The 24,074-nt window shown below is 42.0% G+C and overlaps 1 protein-coding gene across 2 annotated transcripts in view; it reads left to right on the top strand.

Annotated features, from left to right (window-relative positions):
• NLK (nemo like kinase) overlaps positions 1-24,074 on the top strand; it is an 87,954-nt gene that overhangs the window by 41,637 nt on the left and 22,243 nt on the right. For both annotated transcript variants that reach the window (XM_033172413.1, XM_033172414.1), the window contains exons 2-3: positions 6,246-6,375; positions 10,700-10,755. In XM_033172413.1, the coding sequence (XP_033028304.1) occupies positions 6,246-6,375; positions 10,700-10,755 (186 nt within the window). The remainder of the gene's footprint in view (positions 1-6,245; positions 6,376-10,699; positions 10,756-24,074) is intronic.

Below are 24,074 nucleotides of genomic sequence, written 5' to 3'. Positions count from 1 at the left end.
AGATTTGGTTTCCTTTCTGTGCTCTCATTGAACTTTCAGACAAAGGAAATGTGACAATGATAATGCAAGGTTTTCTTTATATGTAGTGCTCTTATACTCAGAGATTACAGAAGTAAGGATGGAGGATGGATGGCTGCTAACAGATTGAGGTTGAATCCTGACAAGACAAAGTACTGTTCTTGGGGAACAGGAGGCGGGCAGGAGTAGAGGACTCCCTGGTCCTGAATGGGGTAACTGTGCCCCAAAGGACCAGGTGTGTAGCCTGGGAGTCATTTTGGACACAGCTATCCATGGAGGTGCAGGTTAATTCTGTGTCCAGGGCAGCTGTCTGCCAGCTCCATCTGGTACGCAGGCTGAGACCCTACCTGCCCGCGGACTGTCTTGCCAGAGTGGTGCATGCTCTAGTTATCTCTTGCTTGGATTACTGCAATGCGCTCTATGTGGGACTACCTTTGAAGGTGACCCGGAAACTACAACTAATCCAGAATGCGGCAGCTGGACTGGTGACTGGGAGCGGCCGCCGAGACCACATAACACCGGTCTTGAAAGACCTACATTGGCTCCCAGTATGTTTCCAAGCACAATTCAAAGTGTTGGTGCTGACCTTTAAAGTGCTAAACAGCCTCAGCCCAGTATACCTGAAGGAGCGTCTCCACCCCCATCGTTCTGCCCGGACACTGAGGTCCAGTGCCGAGGGCCTTCTGGTGGTTCCTTCACTGCGAGAAGCCAAGTTACAGGGAACCAGGCAGAGGGACTTTTCGTTAGTGGCACCCGTTCTGTGGAACACCCTCCCACCAGATGTCAAAGAGAAAATCAACTACCAGACTTTTAGAAGACTTCTGAAAGCAGCCCTGTTTAGGGAAGCTTTTAATGTTTAATAGATTACTGTATTTTAACATTCTGTTGGAAGCCGCCCAGAGTGGCTGGGGAAACCCAGCCAGATGGGCGAGGTATAAATTATTTATTTGTTTGTTTGTTTGTTTATTTATTTATTATTTCATATAACAGTTAAATGAACCTTGCTCTTATATGTTGTGGAAGAACACTTGGGATGTTATGTGAAGTTACTGAAATGTTTGTTAGCTGCAAGAATTATCAACACTGAACACAGTAAAGTGGCTCTGGTTTCCAACAGCTCAGAAGTGGCTGATAAATAGCCTGAAGTGGGCATACTGACTGGTCTGCATTGGTGAACAGTTATCCACTTTGGTAGATCTAATTCAAGGGTGGGAAACTTCTGGCCTTGAGGACAAGCATGGGCCACCTGACCTTTACACTTTTGTGTGTGTGGAGCCATGCCCATCTGCCCTACCCAACATCCTACATAACACCCCAAGTGTGGGGTGGGTAAGTGGGGGGCTTCAATGGAACATTGGGGAGCTTAAAGTGGGTTCCCAGTTATTCAGTTGATGGGTGTTGGGAGTGTGGCTTGGTTAAGGAGAGAGAAGCAGTTTCTATAGGAGATGGAAACTGCCACGCAGGAAGGATCGCAAAGCCCTTTCACACGCTTCCCCTTTCAACCCCCAATGTTGCAAGTTGAAAGAATTGGAGGTGGGTTGCCCTGCCTACCACCTGTCATAGTTGGCTTGCAGGCCCTGGAGCCAAAAACTGTCTCCCTTTATTGAGTACTGTATTGTAATTCTTATCAACTTGCAAGACACTGTAGCTACCAAGTAAAATTTAAAAACAATAATAAAAAACTTCTTTTCTGAGTATGGATTTTCTAGCTTTCCAAATGCTTATTATTTTTACAGAATTACAGTTTTACTGTTTGGAAAAGAGTAAAACCCAGAATACTTGAGAAACTTTGCCAAGATGGTTTATATTTCCAGAAGAACTATTTTCCATACTTTTGCCTTAATATATGGTTCTTTTTCTGACTTTATAAAATTTGGAGCTCCAAAATTATTTTTAGACTTTATGTTTCTAAATCATGGGCAGAGAGAAAGGTCCCACCACTCCTTTTGTGGGGCTATGGAATCAAAACACTGCATTTCTTTCTCTCATGCTTTCTGTTCAGTTAAATATAGGCTTAGTAACCAGTTTGGCATATGTCGAACAAATAGTCAAAACAAAATAAAAGATAAAAAAATTCCTTCCAGTAGCACCTTAGAGACCAACTAAGTTTGTTCTTGGTATTTTGTTTTGACTATAGCAGACCAACACGACTACCTACCTGTAAGTTGAACAAATAGTTATTTATGGCTTCCATGTAGTTACACATACCATATTTACTTGAAGGTAATGCACACTTTTTTTGGCCAAATTACGTTGCAAAAATTAGGGTGTGCATTAGATTTTATGGCGTATTTATATTCGCCAGCAAATACTTTTTTGGTGTCAACATTTTGAAGATCGAGGTGCACATTAGATGATTCAATGGTGCATTAGATTTGTGTAAATATGGACGTGTCTGCATCTGCATAAAGCAGGCTTTGAAACATCCTAGAACTCTAAATAGGAAGCTGGTGCTCAGGCACATTGCTGATGTCTAAGAATCTGCATGCCTTATGGTCCGTTGTGAACTCCTCCTTCTTTAGTTTTCAACTAATGTGTTTTGCAGCAATTAGATGAACATTCTCCTGTCTCTCACACTGCTTTAGCCTTTCTTATGTAGGTCAATGTGAGTGTGATCTCTTTGTGGACACTGTTCCTTATTCCTTTTTGTTGTATTCTTCCTCTTCACACCTGCATGTTTATGGCGCAGCAGGTTTCTTTTGTAAGAATTTTTTATATTCACATCATGATGAGGAGCTTATACTAAGTAGATTAATCTTTTGATACTATGTCCTAATTTTATAGTCTGTATGGTTAAACACTGTAGTTAAAATGTTTAATACATATGGCGTTGAAATGTAGGAGGGAGAGCAGAGGGAACTCTGACGGGAACAAAGGGAATACTATTTGCTGAAAGGTGTGATATAATTTACTCTTCATAATATTTTTCATAAATAAATAGGTTATTCCCATCTCATCACCCCCATTTTCCCCACAGTTTTACCCGTCTCAGAAGCCTGAAACAGGTGGAAAGTGGGATTGTGATCAGGATTTAACTTTATGTGTTGCAGCCCTTGGCTTTCTTGCTGCTGCAGACCATCATGACTAGTATTCTGAAATGTATAATTAAAAACCTCAAAACCCACCCTTTTCCAGGAATGTTTTGGTTTGAAATTGGCACATGTACTTCCCCAGTTGCCTTTGCCCCACTTCTTCTCTGTTGAAATTCATATTGTAGAGTCTTCTGTACAGGTGCCTGAGTCTGACCTTTTGCTTATGTTATTCTGTAAAAGGCCAATTGATGATGCTGTATAAATAGTCATGTAGCCTGAGTTTCCGTAGGCTTCAGTGTGTCATGGCAGATATATGAACATCTGATGATTCAGCCTGTTGCCTACGAAAGCTCATTCCCCTGTAAACCAATTAGCCTTTCAGGAGTCATGTTACTTTTTTGCCCCTTGAGTGCTGCTCAAATTAATTTTCTGTGCTCTAAAAAGTCAGTCATTTTCTTCTTCTTCTCTCCCCCCCCCCCCAACATAAGACCCACAGCCTGGTATTATTAGCAGTCTAATAGTCACATTTATGTTTTAGAACTCCTAACTTTTAAAGAAACTGCCCTGTTTAGACTTGTTAGAATGACCTCTTTCAAAAATGAGGCACTGAAAGGTGCTGTCAGAACTGGCTGTTATCTTTACCGCCTGTAACTCATTAGCTCATACAGATGGAGATAACTGGCCGAAGAGCTCAGCACAGCAAGCCTTTTCAGCAACAAAGAAAATAAAAGCATTCCTGTGTAACAGGCTTCAGCACTTATCTGTTTTCTGGTACTATTTGTGCTGAACCAAAGCAGCTGCTACCCCGAGTTAAGAGAGAACAAGCTCAACATGGCATGAAATTACTGCACTGCCATTCACATTCATTAGGTTATATTGCTACCAGCTACAAGCATGGTTGGTCTTTGTATGAATAATTAAAAGAAATGTTGCTTTGTGATTTTGTGTTAACTTTACAGTATTAACAAACTACAGCCTGATATTTGGGGAGCAGGTTTTGTGTCTGTTCAAAATTTAAAAGAAGAGTGATTTTGTGCTTGTTTGTTTTAAAGAAATAACTTCATTTATGTAAGATAACCCCAACATTAAACCATTTTTTTGGGGGGGGAAGTGTGTTAAGTTACTGTTTAAACATGGAACTGCTATTTAGAAAGTACAGACACTGGTTCTTGCATGTTGAAATTATCCCAATTTAAGTAGTCAGATGTCTTCTTTCATCAGTACGTAGCTATTCTTTGTAGAGCTTGGAGTTTTTCATAACTTTGAGTATGGCACTTCCTGCACACAAATTGCTAATCTACATCTGTACATTGGTACGGTATTATAAAAAAACTCTTGGGGAAGCTAGCCCTCAGATTTTTGAAGAGAAAAATATTTCAAATGTGTTAAGCATTAGCTTCTAGATACCTGGATGAAAAGGCAGCGTTCCAGCCAAGCTTCTGGATCTGTTTTCACATGCAAATATATTCACATGAAGATTTGGTTATCAAGGGGGAACCTGAGTATAAAATGTGGCACTTGCTGACATTTGTGTGTGGCTCATCTTTGATACACATATGAGCAAACTGCTGTTTTTCCTCAATATTTATAAATCATATGCTTTGCTGGCAGGAAATCCCAGGTTCTATCCTCTGCCTCTCCAGACTCTTACCCATGGGTAGGCAAACTAAGGCCCGGAGGCCGTATCTGGCCCAATCGCCTTCTAAATCCAGCCTGCGGACGGTCCGGGAATCAGCATGTTTTTACCTGAGTAGAATATGTTATTTTATTTAAAATGCATCTCTGGGTTATTTGTGGGGCCTGCCTGGTGTTTTTACACGAGTAGAATGTGTGCTTTTATTTAAAATGCATCTTGGCGTTATTTGTGGGGCATAGGAATTCATTCATTCCCCCCCCCAAAAAAGAATATATATTCCAGTCCCCCACAAGGTCTGAGGGACAGTGGACCAGCCCCCTGCTGAAAAAGTTTGCTGACCCCTGCTCTTACCAGAAACCCTGGAGAACTGCTGCCAATCACTGTGGACAGTACCCAAGCTCAGGGGTGTCGGTTTTCAGGGAGATTTTCCTGTGCAAATTAAGGTAGTCATTTTGGGAAATTTTCAGCTTGCGACAGAAAATTTTCTGATGCCCTAGAGCAGGTTTCCCCAAAAACTGGGGTCTCAAGCTATTTTTGGACTACAGTTCCCACTGGTCCTCCTAGGTAGAGATGATGGGAGTTGTAGTCCAAAAACAGCTGAAGGCCCAAGTTTGGGAAACCTGCCCTAGAGAGTGGTGTAATTTAGGATCTTGTCTAACACTGTATTTGAAGTTGATGTTGTTCATTGTTAACAATGAACTTACAAAATATTGGTCGATTTTTTTCCTGCAGAAAAGTATCACACTGGACTGAGCTAGATGGACTTGGTGTAAAGCAGCTTCCTATGTTCCAGCATAGTTAGCCTAAATTAGGAGTTGGGTGGCTTTCTTGTCTTGGGCCATTTCATATAGTTATTGGAAGTAGCAAGCCATATATTAGTGTCTATCCTCTTCCTGAAATATTTTGTAATCATTGTAGATAGGTAGAATTTTACTATGTTTTGCATGGGGGGACATTAGCTGCCATGAAGTATCAAGGAAGACAAGGGATTCAGTGTCTTCCCCTGGCCCTCTCTCACAATGTAGACCAGAAACTGCACGTAGAACACCCCACCAGAAGATATGCACTATGGTCTAATTTGATGCCAAGGGAGCAACTTTTTTCAGTAGTTCCATACAAAATTAATCTTGTTAGCAGGCAATGTTGAAAAGCAATGTACTGTGGCAATTTAATATTGAAAAGTCTTGTAATGGGAAAGGTGTCCTAGAACTAATAGAGTAATTAAAGAGAAGAAAATGTAAGTAATCAGATACTGCCATTTATTGACCAGACATTAAATAGTAGTGTACAGTTGAGGTGAATAGTTTTACTGATGGAAGACACAAGGACTTGAATGCATAGTAATCTCATTGCTGAATAACATGCAGAGTTGCCTGAAGCGTGTATTGAATTCACTTTGTATACAGAATAAAATGCAGTGAGACTTGTTTAAGAATTCTACATGCCTCTCTTGATTTTCTGCTTTGAGCATCCAGATTCATCTTGATTTTTTTTTTTAGCATAGGTGTTTGTTTAAAGTCAGATTATATGCTTAATTATCTTCTCCTCCTCTCCTTCAGGTCAGTAACAGATCCACGAGATGGAAAGAGAGTTGCACTCAAAAAGATGCCCAACGTCTTCCAAAATCTGGTCTCTTGCAAAAGGGTCTTCCGTGAATTGAAGATGTTGTGTTTTTTTAAGCATGACAATGTAAGTGGCCTGCAGCTTGCTTTGCATAAACACTACAATACAAAATTCAAATACCAATGAGACAGGTTCTTTTAAGGACTATGGTCATGCCTGTGCTATCAGGCTAAAAGCAGTTGAATTAGACTTTGCTGGCTTCCTCATTTATGGCAAGTAGCAAATGCCCCCAGCGAAGTGTGCAAATGGCACATTACACCCAGTCTCTTCTCTCCCACCTTTAGGAGAGGAATAATGCCAATATTAGTGTCTCGGCACCACCCAACAGAAAGACATTACTGAGACAAGGACATGGAGCATAGCTGTCAACTTTCCCCCTTTTTTAAGGGAGATTCCCTTATTCTGAATAGTATTCCTCGCAAGAAAAGGGAAAAGTTGACAGCTATGGCATGGAGCAGCCAGTGTCCTTCCACATCATGGGAAGGGAAGGAGGAGCAATGGTGGGCTAGTTGGGAAGAGCAGGGACTGATGTGTAGCACAAGTGTGTTGCAGACATTCAGTTAGCGGCACTTGCAGAATTGAGCCGAGCCGAGCCAGTGCAGTCCTGCAATTGCTCCCAGGCTTCAGCTGAATGTCTCTTCCTACTAGGGGTAGAACTGGAACTACTAATCCCTGAATCTCCAAGTGGGAAACATGATTTTTTTGAGTAAAAGCATTCTGTTTGGAATGCTCACAAAGGCTCAGCCCCTTCTGAGGCCAGCAGCAGGATGCTTATGCATCCCCAGTGTCATGGCTGGAACTGTGAGACAGGAAGTCTGGTTCAGGACTCACCTCAGCTATAAAATTTATGAATGGTCTTTGGCAAGCCACTATCTTTCTGGCTGCATTGCCTGGATAGGGTCAGAATTGCTACCTTAAACTGATAGGAATCAAGACCATAAATGAAATGCTAATCAATTATTGCCATTGGGCAATGACTCTTTATATAATTTTCAGGCTTTTTCTCAGGAAACCCTGGAAAGACTGTTTAATTTCTCACCATGCTTTTTTGGTGCTATGACACTGAGTGGTTCCTGGCCACAATCTTGGATGTGTCCCCCAATTTATGGGAGTTGCTACTGCAGACCCTTGCAGGGGATGATGGACACCACCATCTATTTGTTAAACAATGGCCATCAACACACACACCCCGACCCATGCTCTGACATGACTGAATTAGGGAGGCAATCCAAGATGTTGGGTGGAATCCATTTGCCACCTCAGCACTAGGAAAAAAAATATTTTAAAACAATTTAAATGGGTCGAAAAGCTGGTTCTGGTTGGGACCTCCTGGGGTACTTAGGTCCTGACAGCTACCTGTGTATTCCTTGTCATGACTTTGGGTCTGCCATCTGAATATACTTGCAACTGCTGTTTTTTCTAATAATAATTTAATAATTTTATTATTTATATGCCATCCATCTGACTGGGTTGCCTTAGCCACTCTGGATGGCTTCCAACAAAATATTAAAACACAAAAAAATTAAACTTCTGCCTCCAAATTACCAGTAGTGCTGGCTGGATCTTGAGCTGGAGTAGATCGATCACATTTTCTTTGCCTGAAGATCTTTGCCTCCCTTTTAAAGGTGACCTCTATGCTGAAGCAATATTTAACAGGGTGATAAGAGGATAAGTTTCCATGCTTAACATTAAAGCAGAGCTTCTGTTTTTGTGATGACTCTGAAATCATTACTTTAAGCTTTTTCTGAGCAAGGTGCCTAATTATGTTACCAGTGGAGATATTTTTGTTAATTTTTTAACCAGTAGGGACTGTGTGTAAAACTTTTTACCTTCTTGTTTATTTGTTAAATGCAAAATCAAGCATAAACAAAGTCACTACAGAAAACAGGTTAGATATATTAAATCAAGAGACAAAAAGGAGGGCAGAGACTTCAGCAATGCATTCCAGACTTTTGATGTAATAGAAATCATAGCAAACCTATAGAAATAAAAACACCATTAACATGGAAATGCCTTATTTTGGGGGCGGGGCGGGGAGGGGAGGGGTGAGCTGCATTTCCTGCAAACCTTAGCTTGTAAAGCTCTGCACATATTCCTATTTTATTGTATCATCAACTGCCACTTATAGGCTGGCAGGGATAGGTACTGCTCCGGCGGGAAGGTAAACGGCATTTCTGTGCGCTGCTCTGGTTCGCCAGAAGCGGCTTAGTCATGCTGGCCACATGACCTGGAAGCTGTATGCCGGCTCCCTCGGCCAGTAAAGTGAGATGAGCGCCGCAACCCCAGAGTCGTCCGCGACTGGGCCTAATGGTCAGGGGTCCCTTCACCTTTACCTTTACTATCCATTAGTGAAAAGCAGCCTCTTATATCCGTGCAATTGCCATAGAGAACTTGTACACTTCATTTGTGTTGAGTGAGATTGCCAGGTGTAAGAGCTGGTGTAGATGCAGCTCTGGTGCTCTGTGACAAATGTCACAGTTGACAAATGGGAGCCACTCCTTGGCAACATGCACCCTCACACACACTAGCCGAGATCAAGAGTTTGCTGTCGCCACATTAATCATGACTGAGACTGACTAGGATTACCACCTAAACTGAAAACATTTTTTTTGTTGACAAACTCGTTAATCATGGTGGAGAAGAAATGGGGAGTGAAGGTCTGGCAGGCCCTTATTCCTTACTCCAAGGGCTTTGCAAACCTTCAGCATTCTTCCTGAAATCTCCTAGCTTTGTGATATTTTAATCTGTGCAAAGAATGCTTGCATTCAGTCATTCCCAAAAGTAGGCATCATCATACTAGTCTTTTCAAATGGAGGGTGCATAACTAGAAATAATCTGTTAACCCCAAACGGTACTCAAATGCCTTATTATAAGGACCAACAAAACTCACCAGAATACCTGCTGTATTCAGTTCAGGTTGAATAGCACTCTCTTGAAAGAGCAGGTTTGTAGTCCAAGCTGTCATTGGAGGCCAAGCTACCTCAATGGTCAGGACCTGTACCCATCTATAGTTTGTTCGTCAGCTCCAGACCAGTATCAGCCATCTATGCTCTGATAACATTCCATAGATTCCCCATATTACAGTGCATTCCATGTGGCACTTTCCCCAAAAGCAGCTGCTGCAAGATTCTGCTGCCTGCTAGTTATTGGGTGCAGCCCGACAGGGTCATATCTCTGAAGGCACTGCACTGACAGCTGGTAAGCTACCAGGCCCAACACAAGGGATTGATGTCAGTCTGTAAAACCCTAGATTGCCTGGGACCTAGATACTTGGCAGTACACCTTCTCTAGTACCTGGTAATCCAAGCCCTAAGATCTGTCTGAAAGTCCCTGCTGGTGTCCCCACCAGCTAGTGTGCTGGGCAGGGCAGTCATGAATGATGGGGCATTTTTGGTGGTGGCACCCAATTTAAGGAACTTCCTCCTGATTGAGAGATGACAGTCCTCCACATTAGCAGTATTTAGATGACAAGTGGAAATATTTATCCAGGTCTTTGAAACCTGATGATTTTGATGCTGATTGGAGTTGCAATGGATTTATGGTTTTATTATATATTATATATTTTTCATTACCATGTACATTGCTTCCTCCTCCTCCTCCTCCTCCTCCTCCTCTTGTTTATACCCTGCTTTTTTCTCTGATGGGACTCAAGGCGGCTTACAGATAAAAAAAAAGATAAAAACAATTGCTAAAAACATAGAAAACCCAATCCTAAAAAATCAAACATTACTAGAATTAAAACTGTATACATGTATAAAATCTGTTAAAACATACAAATAATTACAATAAAATCAGCATGGTGTTTATTAAAAGCAGTCAGTTCCCAGGATCTTCACCTGCCAGCAGAATGACCAGGAGGGAGCCAGTCTAGCTTTTCTAGGGAGGGAGAATCTTGGAGGAGACACCAATAAGGCCCTTTTCCGTGTCTCCACGAAGCTACCTTGTGTTCTCATTTGGAGGAAAACTCTGAAATAAAATGAAGTAAATTTGTTGCAAAGAGGAAGAAGTTAAGTTGCAAATACTTAAGTGTAATAAAGTTGCAGGCTTTGGAGAAGACCTTGCCTAAGATGTTCTGAGCAAAGATATTGTGCATATAGAGTCTATGGGTTGAGAAAATCTGAATAAAGCAGACATAAAGAATTATGACATACAAAGCAGTACAAGGACCATCACTTGCTGGAAACGTCAGTTCTGCAAATTTTTCTTTGATCGGACATCAGTAGTACCCTTTTTCTTTGTGAAAACCTCTCAACTTTGCATCTCTCCCCTCAAATAAAGGTGGAGGCAGCGTAGTTGTGAGTTGAAAAGAAAGCCTTGTCTTTGATTTCACAGTTGCTTCTCTAAAGTGAGGATTTCTGGTAACCAAATCAGCTTCCCCCTTGTTTTGTAGGTGCTCTCTGCTCTCGACATACTCCAGCCACCACACATTGACTACTTTGAAGAAATGTATCCTAAACACTAAATAAACAGTCTTAAATGAGGTAGGTGTTGATTTGACAACAACCTATAAAAATGCCTGCTTCTTTTGAATTTCTTAATCTTTGAACTTTCTGACCTCTGGAAAGGTGGTAGGTAGCCAGCTGTCATAGCCCATATGGCAAGTGGTTGCCCATCAGAGGGGGGGGGGAAGGCGGGTGTGAGTGTAAGTATTTGTGGTCATCTTTAGATAACATGAATGAATAAATTCTAGTCCATTGGTAAGGGTTTAGACTGCACCACTCCCCCCTTATCTACTGAAAATGTGTAGGAGAGTTCCCCCAAAATGGCTGCAGCTAAATGATTTTGTAATGCATTGTTGATGACATAATAGTTTTGAAACGTGACTGTGCTTTGAAGCACATGCAGAGTGGAGTTAGTTACATCATCATTGGTTTTAAAGTGTTACGGTCAAAGTGTAGATTTCTTTTTCTTTACCCTTTTAATGCTTGCTTATGAGCAAAGAGTATTCTGATTTTCAATACTGTATGGAATAAAGGGGTGGTATTTAGTTCATATTGTATAAAAGAGCATAAGTCTGTAGTTGCCTGGCTTTGCAGTTTATGATACGTCACTTGGGCAGTGACCCAGTACTGTTAGTACTCTGGCTAGATTTTAGAGGTTTTCGGCAGCAGGTTATCTTGGGTTCACAAGATGCTTCTGGTTAAGATCATTGCCAAGAATTGGCTTTGGTTCAGTGCTGACCTTTAAAGGCTCAACTACACATGACACAAGAATTCTGTGATCAGGATCTCTTGCTGTCTTCTAAAAACTCAGAGCAGCTGAAGATAAACCGTTTATCTTTCCACTCCTTCCACCTTTGGTGGTGTTGGGGTGTGCGTGTGGGTGTGTATGGTTAAGCAACAAAATTGCTTGGTGGCATCACCTTTGATGTCAAGATACTGATCAGATTCATATTCTGTCACTTACACATGCTTACATGCTAACACAGCTGTCACCTACCCCTGCTAATCAGTGTGGGTTTTTAACCGACAGGAGATTTCTTGATTGGGTCTTGTTTAGTAATCACATTTAGTTTGGCGCCAAGCCTTATATATGAAGTTTTAGGTTCAAAATGGTACAATAAAAAAGGCTTGTGGGTCTTCCAGTGTAGAGGGGCTAAATGCTCAGATTTGATTCTCAGCTCCTCAAATTAAAATCTCCCAGGTGTCTGAGAACTTGGCCTTATAACAGATAATGTATATGGGCTGAGAGGACATGTAATTAACAAATTATGATCCTTGCTTCTTGTTGGCTTCAATAACTTTTTCTGTATTTGCATTATTTGTGGATATGCTGTGCATGTAGAAATGATATATTCCTAAGGACCTCACCCCCAATTTCTCATATACTTGCATCGTACAGAAAGTGAAATTGCTAATATTCCTTTTGTCAGTTCAAAAAGGATGTAGATGGTATCCACCTAGCCAAGGACAGTGATTTAAATAAGAATTGTTTTTTTCCCCTCTTAGGGAGTTTACCAGCTTACAGTGCTAAAGATCTTAATGGCAACAGTCTGCCTAGACTCATCCGGCTAATCTATTACTATATTTAGAGTTAACTTAAAACATTAGAGCAGATGAAAAGATAATTGCTGCAAAATGTTTGGAAAAGGCTTTGCCATGTCTTATTTGGGAAAGTAAAAGACACAAAGTAGACAGACAGAGCAGTGTTGGATATAATTTGTGCTCCCCCCCCCCCAAAAAAGCATTCATTTCTGGGTAGATTTTACAAATCTTTGAACAGTTAAGAATGCCAGGTTGATGACAAAGTGCCACATACTTTAAAATATAGTTTGGAGGGTTTAATGGTGGCTTGAGACTGTGACAATAAGCAATAACCATATTTTTTCCATTTATAAGACAATATTTTTTACTTAGAAATATTAGGCAAAAATTGTGGGTCATCTTATACATGGATAGCAGAGTGGGGATGGGCGATTGTTGGCAACAGCCAGCAGGAGATAATGGCAGCGGCGATTGGGCATGCGATTGGTTGCTGCTGCAAGGCCTGCTGACGATTTGCTGCGGCAATTGGGCGGTTGATTTATGGCAGCGGCAAGGCATGTGTGCAATCGTCTGTGGATTCATCAAGTGGGCAGGTGGGCTTTTGGCGTCGAGCGTGCTGATGAATGGTGTCCACGGCGATGCGTGTGATTTGCAGTGGTGGGCATGCTGTAGAGCGATTGGCGGTGGTGACCCCCCCCGAAAAAGCTCAACAACTTTGGTCAACCCCCCCCCAAAAAAAATCTTGTTGCAGTCCCTAAAAATAGGGGTCATCTTATACATGGGAGCGTCTTATACACAGGAAAATACGGTACCACAGTTGAATGCTGCACACAATACGAGTGCCACAGCTCCAATTCTGACCAGACTTGTTGGCATTCACGCTCTTCTAAAGCCAATACCTCTTCAGAGCAAGGGTCTTTCCCTTACTAGAGTAATAAAGGGGAGCTCAGAAATGGCTTGGGTGATTTATAGCTGACAGTAATTTACTAGTTTTATCTTTACTAGTTCTGTCATCTTTTATCTCTTACTCTTAAGACTTAACACTGGGAAAGGCATGGGTGGGGAAGAAAACCTCATTTTAAAATACATAATAAAAACACACATGTTGCTCGTATAAGCCCTGCTTGGAAGGAGATGAAAAGCTTGTATAAGATGACAACTCTGGAAATAAACAAGGTGGCAAAGAACATCCAGATGTTCCTGACTGTTGGAACTGTCCACATCACTATTGAGAGTATGCAGTGCAAAGCAAGGAGGCAGGTGGGCTGCGTTAAATGGCCAGAAGGTGTTTGAATGGGGCTGATCAAATGATTTGCTGCAGTTCAGACTTTTGCTACAAAGCAGGCTCTTGTGAAACTTTTCTTTTCATTCAGACCTAAAACTTATTACTGAGGCACACCGATTGTAGTGATGGAAAAACCATCTCTCTTTTAATATTTCCTTGAAAACCTAATTGCTAGATCCCTCTAAGTGGGAGTGGGTAACCCTTATAAAGGTCTAAAAATATATTCAAATTCCTAGGAGCCAAAATCAGATATTTGAATTCTTAGCAGCCCGAATACTTTGGCACCAAAAGAAGTAGGAACCAGCCCTATAAAAACTGGGTAAAATGGAAATGCAGTGCTGGTGCTTGGAGACTAGGTGTCAGGGATATTTCCAGCCGTGACCTTTGTTGTTGTTGTTCAGTCGTTCATTCGTGTCCGACTCTTGGTTGACCCCATGGACCAGAGCACGCCAGGCACGCCTATCTTTTACTGCCTCCCGCAGTTTGGCCAAACTCATGGTAGTCGCTTTGAGAACACTGTCCAACCATCTCATCCTCTGTCATCCCCTTCTCCTTGTGCCCTCCATCTTGGTGTACTGAAAGAGAGATACCGGTAATCTGTGCTTGTGAGCAACATACGCTGCATCAGAGAAGAATGCTGAAAAGGCACAAGTCCTAGATAATATAGGCAAACCCACCCATTGCTATACAGTACTTAATGCTTTTGGCACATACAGAAGTTACCTGTTCCTCAGTGTGATTCAGCACTGCATGCTTGAGGTATCCCTTGTTGGAGAAAGGCAAGGTCTGCTCATTTTGCTGTTAGCTGCTTTTACCACTAGATAGAGGCAGATGGTTGGGGCCCTACAGAATGTTAGAAAGGATCGCCTTCCCTGAGTCCTCTGTGATCTACCCAGTGCAGCTTTAGATAAGGACCTCTGAGTAGAAAATGCAAACTCTGTTGTACAGAGATATGTTCTTTCCCACAATGGACACTGGAAAATATGTCTAAAAAGATGGCGTTCTTAAGGGTGTTTTACCCTCCTCCACTATGAATCATTGCTTGACTCCCATTTGAGATGTTGGTTTGAGGTGATGGAAGTATTGTTCTGTTGCACTTAACTCATGATGAAAATCAAAGGTTTTGGGGTGAGTTTCTAATTTATGGAGCCTGGGAGGAAGAAACTAATATGATGAACAACCAGCTTCAACCCAGTGGAGCATGATTTGCTTTAGATCAGTCCCCAGCCCAGCCTCCACCCTTTGAGCCTGGGGAAAGATTTGGAATTTTAAGAAAATGTCACGGGTACTATAAAATACCCATTTATTTAATTAATTATATGGGAAGCTCCCCCCTCAAGCCTAATTGCAACAAGGGAAGGGGGATTTGGGGGTGGGGAGGTCACAGCTGGAAACCCCTTGAAATTGCTCTACTCTGTTGTAATTCAGGCTTCAAGAAAGCCTATTGTAGTTAGTAAAAAGGCTTCTTTGAAGCCTAATTATGGTGTGAGAGAGGTGTTTTCAGTGTGTTTAGGTGGGGGCAGAATAGCTGGGGAGGGGAGAGAGTAGCTTCTTCCTTCAGCTGCACTCCCTCCCTCTGAAAATGCCCCATGTGCTGTAATCGGGCAAGCTTAATTCCAGCAGGGAAAGAAGAGGTGGGCAGGATCTGGTGCGTGCCAGGGAAGGTCTCTATGGGCCTATGTGAGCCTGTGGCTACTGTGTCGGTGACCTATATTGATAAAACACTGTGTGCATGATGCCGTACAGAGCAACAGAAGACAGACCTCTGACTTAAGGAGCAAAGCCCAAAATTCAGGATAGGGAGGCCACAGAGGGATCAGGTAAAGATGAGGGTAAACCGGCTTTGTTTTAGTAGGGGATGAGCACCAAATATCATGCATTTTACATGCAAAAAGGACCCTGATTAGACCCCTGCAACTGCAGGTAGGGCTGCTCTCTACAACCTTGGAGAGATGCTTCCAGTCATCATCTTTCATTCAATATAAGGCAGCTTCCTATAACTCTACTGTGCCAAAGGCATCATAGAAAATATGGGCTCTATCCTCCCTCATAGGATCCAGTTACTTTTCTACCCTGGCCCTCTGTGTGTGGTTGCAGGTAGGTTCTCAGGGCTTTATAAAGTCATCTTGCAGGGGGAACGCAGTCCATGAGCAGCTACCAGTTGGCCATCTGCACTCTAGGCAAATGTTTGCCTGAGGCAGATGAATAAAATATTACCTGTATTGTCACGAATGCTTGCCTATAGGGTGTTGGGCAAGAATTTTTATTTTATTTTTTTAAGTGTAGGGAAATAGGCAGCCAGATGGAAGTAATGCATTTCCCAGAGACCCTGACATCTTACTGCCTTTTTGTTTTTCACTTCATTGAGCTGGCTTTGTCAACTAGTTTCGGCATGGTACAAAAAAGCAGTGCCTATGGTGTAATGAAGCTTGGCTTTCTTTTATTAACCACATGCACTAAGAGCTTGAGCAAGGAAGTTGAGCAATGATATGTTGTAAGCATGTCAGTGTACAAAATTGGAAATGCCAGTTTCCTCAATTTACAAGTTGGGTGGGGAAATCCTTTAAAGCTTTAATTATTTAAATCTTAGTTTGCGTAAGAGATCAAAACCTTAATCTGTTCAGGCATTTCCATCGTATTTAAAAGACTCTTCAAGTGATGTAGCAAAAGTGAAACTATTAGGATTCACTTTTAACAGTTCACACTGAAACACTGCTAGTTCTCTGTTGCTACATGTGTTATCGTCAACACAGTCCAATGAGAACAAGAGCTGCAATATAAGGTGTATATATTAGACAATTCTGAAGAAGTGTGCATGCACACGAAAGCTCATACCAGGAACAAACTCAGTTGGTCTCTAAGGTGCTACTAGAAAGAATTTTCGATATTAGACAATGTAAGCATTTCCCCCTCTGATTAAACCAACTACATGGAACTGTAAACTGAAATTAACTCACAACCTGGTACAAAGGAATAGTGTTAGGATCTTACAGCTTAGAAGGTGGTTCTATGTGGGTTTCAAACTCTTGACCAGAGTGAAAACAGCATTCATAAATTTAAATAAACAACCAGATATGTTCACTAGTTCCTTCTTTGGTTGTCAAGAGTTTCATGAGGTGGCTGTTCTGATTGTTAGAATGCATAAGGGAGTAGAGGAACTTATTTGCTTTTAAAAGTGAATCTACTTCTATTCCAGCTGTGTCTGTTTGGGCAACTAGACACTCTGAATTCTGGAAGTAATGCCATTGTGTGTTTTTTATGCTTCTGTCCCAACTCCATTCCATCCAACTTGCTCAGAGCTATTGTGAGAGCTTAAAAAGCAGAGGCAGCAAAATGTGGACTCCCAAGCAAAAGGGTCAGTGGCAACCATAAGTCCAGTAGTAAGTTAATGGCCATATGCTAGTGTAACACATCTCTGGGCTTGCAGGTGGCGAAACAGCACAACTCCCTGCACAATAATAAATAAGTTCATTATTTCCTTTGTGGCTTGCTTATGTCAGGTCCAACAGGTTTTTGTTGTACTTCAGAAACTTGTGAGAAGCATTTGCCCACAGTAGAGAAGACTGATGCAGCCCATCGTGGCATTATACTACAAACAAGTTAGGATGGAACTACCCCCCCCCTCCTGCAAATCAGTGGCTAATTTCCAGTCAATCCAGAAGCTCACAATAATTTTGGTTGCCCTTTTCCAACTCTGCAATTTCCCTTTTCAGCTGCGGCGACCAGAGCTGAAAACAGTATTCCAGAAATGAGCACGGTATTAAAAATGCAGTTACACCATAGTTTTGTATAACAGCATTATATTGGCAGTTTCAATCCTTTCTTAACAATCCTCAACATGGAATTAGCCTTTTTCACAGCTGCCAAACACGGGGTTAACATATGCATTGAGTTATCCACCACAAATCCTAAGATCTCCTTCCTTGGTCAGTCACTGCCAGTTCAGACCCCTTAAGCACATATGGGAAGTAAGGGATTTATTTGGCCCCACTGTGCATCATTTTACACTTTCTTACACTGAATTACATTTGCCATTTTACTACAGCCCAGTCATCCAGTTTGGAGATACCCTTTTGGAACTCCTCACGGTCCCTTTTTATTTTTGTTTATATCCCACCTTCCTTTCACCATGGAACCAAAGGCAGTGTATGTGTTGTTCCCAGGCAGTCACCTCCTTTGTTTCAGCAAGTTGGTGGCCTCAGGTGCCTTCAGGCTATACCCTGGGACTTCCTTAGTACTCCAAACAAATTGGTGTCATCAGTGAACTTGGGTACCTCACTTCTCACTCTCAACTTGTCATATGTCATATATGCACAAGTCATATACTTGTGACATATATGCACAAGTTAAAAAGCATAGTTTCCAACTTGAGGTTCCTCCGTACTTCTTACATCCCCCCATTGTGCATACTGTAAGTCTTCATAATTCTTTCTCCTTAGTAATCATGTTATTTATATGTGTTGGTATTATGATGCATACCGTTTGCTCTGTTGCTAAAAATACAAAAATAAGAACTGTTTGCCCAGAGATCGTAGCAGGACAAAAATAAACAAACAAATGAACATATGTATTGTAGGCATTGCTATCTCTGTTTCATTACCTTTCAAGTCAATCTGTACACAGCTTCAGTGTCTCTTCTTAGTGAGTGTGTCTCTTCTAGGGTTTGAAGCTCTGGCATGAATATGATACAATAAAATATTGGCAGGCTTTTCCCTTTTTAGCATCTCCCACGTGATAGAACTTGAAATGAGGCAATTGTAGAGAGCTTCAGATATTCTGTGAGGCACCTGCAAGGGTATGAGTTGAGTGCTTTGTCCTTCTGTCTTTTGTTCTTTCACACCCCTACTTTTTGTCAAGGTGAACTCCAGCAGGAAAGATGCTGAGGGCAGATATGCCAGCTGAATGTGTCTCTGAAGCATTGCCTTTCTCCCCTGCCCTCCTCCCAAGTTTCCCTTCTTTCATTTGGTTCAATGGAAACAAGAGGTGGTAGGGCGGCTGCTGGTTAGTGCTTCTTGTAACACAGTGCCAACAAACCTGCAGGCCTCTAGATACTGTTGGGACTCCAACTTCCATCAGCTCCAGGCAGCATTGGCAGTGGCTAGGGATGATAGGTGTTGTAGTTCAATAACCTCTGGAGAACCCTATGTTCCCCAACGCTGTTGTAACAGCTGATGTTGATCTATATATCAATTTATTTGCTTCAGTTGTTCGTCGTTCTTTTCCATTCCACTAGAAGAAACTGTAATGGAGAGACAGAAGAAACTGCACCCTTCCCCCACCCTGTAACATACTAAATATGTGTGCCTTTCTTTGTAATGCAGCTTCAATTAATGGATTTTTTTAATCATTTAAGTTGATTTGTATTCTAATACTAACAATTTTCAATAAGCTTTAAATATGTAAGTGCTTTTGAAAAAATGTGGTGGCATTGATCCCAACTGGGTTCTTGTACCATCATGATGTTTTTTGGATGTTACTCAGTTGCAGTTTAACCCTTTGTCTAAGACTTGGTTTCCCTAACAGCAGTAAGGTGCTTGAGTCTGAGGTCTTTGTAAGGTGACTTCCAGCTACTTCTTCAAAGGGCTGTCATTGCTTAGCAGGTTTGATAGTGCGTAATTAGTTCCAGCAGGAGCGCTTTGATTCACAGACAGGCATTTCTAATTGTCACAGAGCCTGAGTAAACTTAAAAAACAACAACCCTAAAAACTTGATAGTGGAATGAAGACACTTGCAAATCAATGTCAAAATATAAACTAGGCCAAGGGCATTCGTTTCTGTGGACTGTTATCTAACCTTAGCCACTTCTGTGTTAACAATTCTTCACATTTTTGTGCAACCCTCAGTAATGAAACTTGCAAGGTAGCTCGCTTCTAGTCTCCTTCCATGCACACAAGTTTGCAGTGTTCTGTTTGGGGCTATACAGGTGTTAAAGAGCCAGGCCAGAGGGTTTAATTTATATTGGAAGTAAAATGGATGTGGGTTGACAAGTGAGGATGAGGGTAGATTGGTGGGTGACAAATGGTGGTGGAAAGAAAACTAAGATGGGGGGGCATGGGTCATTGGTTTAGCACATGATTTGGATGCAAATGGTCCCTGGTTTAGTGCTCAACATCTCCAGCTAAAGGAACTCTACTTGAGGTGTTGAAGTCCCACTACCAGTCCAAATTAGACATAGCCAGAAAACATCAAGTTTATTGCTAGATGACAGGAGGGTTTCTAGTTGCATTTTACTGTTCTTCTTGGTGGTCTGAGGATCATTACATGTGGCAAACTGCATAGCTATAATGGGGCAGGAGGGGCTGCTCTTCTAAGCACCGTGAACATAATGATAGATGGCATAGGGGACAGCTCAGAGTCTGAGATAAAATTATTTGAACTGGAGGGAGAGATTGAGAAGTGTGGCACAAGAAAAGAAGAGAAGCTTTAGGTCAGGCATTATGAAGTACAAGGTTTAAAACTTAATGGCTAGAACTTTGAGATGTTCAGCTTAATGCCATCCAATAATACAGCAAGCATTCGAAAGAGAAATGGGCAAAGCTGTGGTTTGCGTGATCTGGTTGTTGGCAGAAGATCTTAGTCGGCCTGTGTGCTTGCACAAGTACAAGGGGTGTGCACCACTGACATGTTCATCAATCACTTGGTCAAGCTTCACAACAGGGCTCTACACCCAGCTTTTAAAAATCTGGGCTGCATATTGCTCATTGTTTGTCTTTACTTTTGAAATGGGGGGAATTGTTTTTGGTTTGTGTATGTGATTTTTATTATTATTATTTATTTGCAAGAGAATCTGTTTGGCAGCACAATTCTAGTTATATTCCACTCATTCACATTCTGTTCCCCATGATGTTAACCCTAATCGTAATACATTGGTTCTAGCAATTTGTCCTGCACAGTTGGAGAAGCTATTTTTGGATTTTTTCATCTCTTCTCCTGCCCCCACCTCCAGTTAATCCATCTCTGAGCTGGCATTGATGGCGCATTCCCCATTACCATAGGCATAGCCAAGCAATACAAAGAGCTTCTGGGCAGGATTCCAGCTGACTACAGATCCCTGCTCCCTAATATTTGAGCTTTTGATGTACACTCTGGTTCTGTGATACGCTTAAACTTGTAGCCAACTGTCAGGGTGGCCTGCTACCCATTTAGAAAGTGTGGTGCTTTCAGCTTAGCACTGTTGTCACTTGTTTACATGATTAGGACTACCTGAAGATGTATGTGGTGGGTTTTTTTGTTTGTTTAAAGCAATGAATACTTCTGCTTCTGCCTGATGGAAGCCAAGAGCTCCCATCGTCACCTGTTGATGGTTCCAGTGCATTTATCAACGGCCCAAAGGGAAACTGAGCTCTTGTGATAAAGTGAATCCCTTTATTTTGTTCCTTTTTCTGTCCATCTGTATGGAAAGAGGAAGCTATATTGAGGGCTCTATGGTGCTATCATAAAATAGCCTTTCCTGACAAGGCTTTTATTTCTGTAGAGGGAGATACTAAAAAACCATCCTCTTGCAAGATGGATGGGTTCATACTATTATTGTTGTTGAGAAAAGATGCTAGCGTATTAGTGTGTGCGCGCACGTACGCACACAAATAATAAAGGGATTGTGTTCTACTGAGTCGGTAAAAATCAATGATCTTTTTTAAAAATAGATGTATTTATTTTTTAGAAAACATTACTTTTATCTTAAAATATTTGGATGTAATAAAAGCATATACAAATTGAAGCCATGATCTTCTGTGAAACCAGTTTTCTTTGTAAAAGAATCAACCAGGAACAGAAATATGCAATTCTTGTGGTTAAACACTATAATATAGAATATGAACTATTTATAATTGTATCATGACAATTTAGACTTTCAGCCAGATACTATCTATATCATGTAGAAACACTGTACTAACTTGCATCTATTGGCCTTTGCTCCTGGAATGTTTTAGGGACCTTAGTCTTCATGTAAATGAACTTGCTCAGTCCCCTTGCATGAGTATGTACAGAGAACTACAGTTACAAGGTGTCATAGAGAGTCCATTAACAAATATAGAGACAGCCAAACAGAAATCCTTAATCTCACGATCCCACAAGCAGATATGAATTCTGTAGTGTAAAAGGCACGTGGGCTACTTGATTCAAATTTTTAGATGATGCCCCGGGTAGTGCAGCCACCTCAGTGGTTTAGACGACAGCACCACGGTTCGAATCCCCACGACGGGGTGAGCTCCCGTTGCTCAGTCCCAGCTCCAGCCCACCTAGCACTTTGAAAGCACGCCAAAAAGTGCAAGTAGATAAATAGGTATCGCTCCGGCGGGAAGGTAAATGGCGTTTCTGAGTGCTGCTCTGGTTTTGCCAGAAGCGCCTTAGTCATGCTGGCCACATGACCTGGAAAAACTGTCTGCAGAGCGGACAAACACCAGCTCCCTTGGCCTGTAAAGCGAGATGAGTGCCACAACCCCAGAGTCGTCTGCGACTGGACTTAGCTGTCAGGGGTCCTTTACTTTACCTTTAGGCAGCCACATTCCATTTCAAAAGTCCATTTTAATTTTTATAGTGCTCAGTTGGTATGTGCAGTTGTACAGTACATGAATTAGAAAGTTGGAAGCTTAATTTATGTACACTCTTTCATAATTATTGAAATTGCTCTACCCTGATTAATTATTGCCTCCTTGAAAAATATTGTATGAAGAGACCTAGGGTGATACAATCGTTCTGCCGGTGGTGGTTTTCACTCACAGTGTCTTGAGCATTGGATATTGCTTCAGGCCTCTGTGTTATCCCAGCTACATGATGTTTCACATCTAGAAGCACAGGATGTCTAACCGCAGTGGTACTGAAGTGGTATGGCTCTTCCTGTGATCATGCCATTTGAGAGTGGTTAAAAATTGCCTGAACCGCATGAGTGCTGGGCTTTACACAAAGTGCGCATTTCAGTAGCAATATGTATGGCTCAGTAGCCCGGCAGCAACCATATCATCAGGCTAAACCACAATCAACCCCTGAGCCTTCTACTTACTAAGCACAGGAGTCAGATCTGCACCGAAGCTCTTCGTATTCATGTAGGTTGTTTCGGGTGGCTTTCCTGTAACTTCTAATGTTTGAGGATGTAAATCTGGAGCATGGGGAAAAGTTAGGGGGCTGAACTGCTATATACATATACAAGCTGAAGTGGGTGAACAGGAGTCAGATCCCATGTATAATTTTTGTACGCGTGGATCTTCTGGAGCAGTGTCAAAAATATGACAAAACAAATGTGCTGGCTAGATTGCTTCTACATTACCAAATAGAAGCACTTCCCCATACACCAAGTTGAAAACAAATGCAACATGAGAATCAGTCCCAAGAGCCGCACAATGCTGATTTTACTGTTGTACTAAAGAGAACTGACAGGAACTGTTCGTCTTCGTGGTCTGCAGTCTGATACATGACAGCTATATTAGAGGGGGGGAAAGTTTCCCTCATGAACTTTTTCCTGTTATATTTCACATATATACAAAATTTATGATCCATAAAATTAGACTTTTAAGAACACGGTAGAGATGTATTTTCTACTCACAGCTGAAATTAGAGATGCATGAAGTGGATGCCATTGCACTCTGTAAGACAAGTAACATTCTTCAGGGTTTTGTATAGTCCACTGTCAGGGAATTGTCCCCGGCGTAGCGCAAGGTGGTGGAAGGGCTCTCGGGATGCCACAGAGATCCCCGGCCCCACCTGACCAGCAGCACCTCCTCTGGCAGCAGAGGGAGCAGCGAGGCTTCTAGCGGGGAGGGGCATGGGTTTCAGGGGACGGAGGGTTGAGGCTCTGGGGATGCCGGAGAGACCCCGCACTCCCCTAGCCCAAGGGGCGATGAAGGAAGCACGCAATTTCCGTCACCCCAAAGGCATCGAGGGGTGAAACGAAAGGATGGAAGGTGGGGTTTTCGTATACCGAAACTTTTTTGTTGGGGTCAGAACCGGAAGGGGCCATTCCCAGATTCTGCCGACGCTTGATACAGACATGAACTTGTTAGCTCTGCACTGTACATAGTATGCACAATAAAATTACTAAAGGAAAATTTGGAGTTTTGCCTGCTTACTCATGAGCAACTAACCAAGGACCTTACATCCACTCTTTTGGAGGGTGCATTGGGTCTTTCTGGGTAGTTGGCTGCTGGAATGAGAATTGCCCCATCTAAAGAAAGATGGAGCAGTTTTGCTTAGGTGGAATCTGTCACAATATGTCAGAAGGCTGCAAGCAACAGTTGTATATGGCAGGAGAGCTGATTTAGGATTTCTAAAGGCTAGTCTGACACTGCTATGAATCTGGAGCAGGCAGTGTGCTTGTATCTGCACGCCTGTGATAAAACGCCACATTTTGTAAAAAGGGAACATGTTTAGGGAATAATTTCTTTGAACTTTGCAGATCTCAGGGAAGGGGACTGCAAACAACACTGTTGTGATGTGCCAGGCTTGTACATTAGGGTTGCTTGTCAGTATGGCATAGTCTGTTAGCTTCAACAAGTCTCTCAGTC

Source organism: Lacerta agilis, chromosome 15 (genome assembly GCF_009819535.1).
Source record: "Lacerta agilis isolate rLacAgi1 chromosome 15, rLacAgi1.pri, whole genome shotgun sequence".
NCBI classification, from domain to species: Eukaryota; Metazoa; Chordata; class Lepidosauria; order Squamata; family Lacertidae; genus Lacerta; species Lacerta agilis.
Note: the sequence above shows the minus strand (reverse complement) of the source record. Positions and strands in the feature narration are given on the sequence as shown.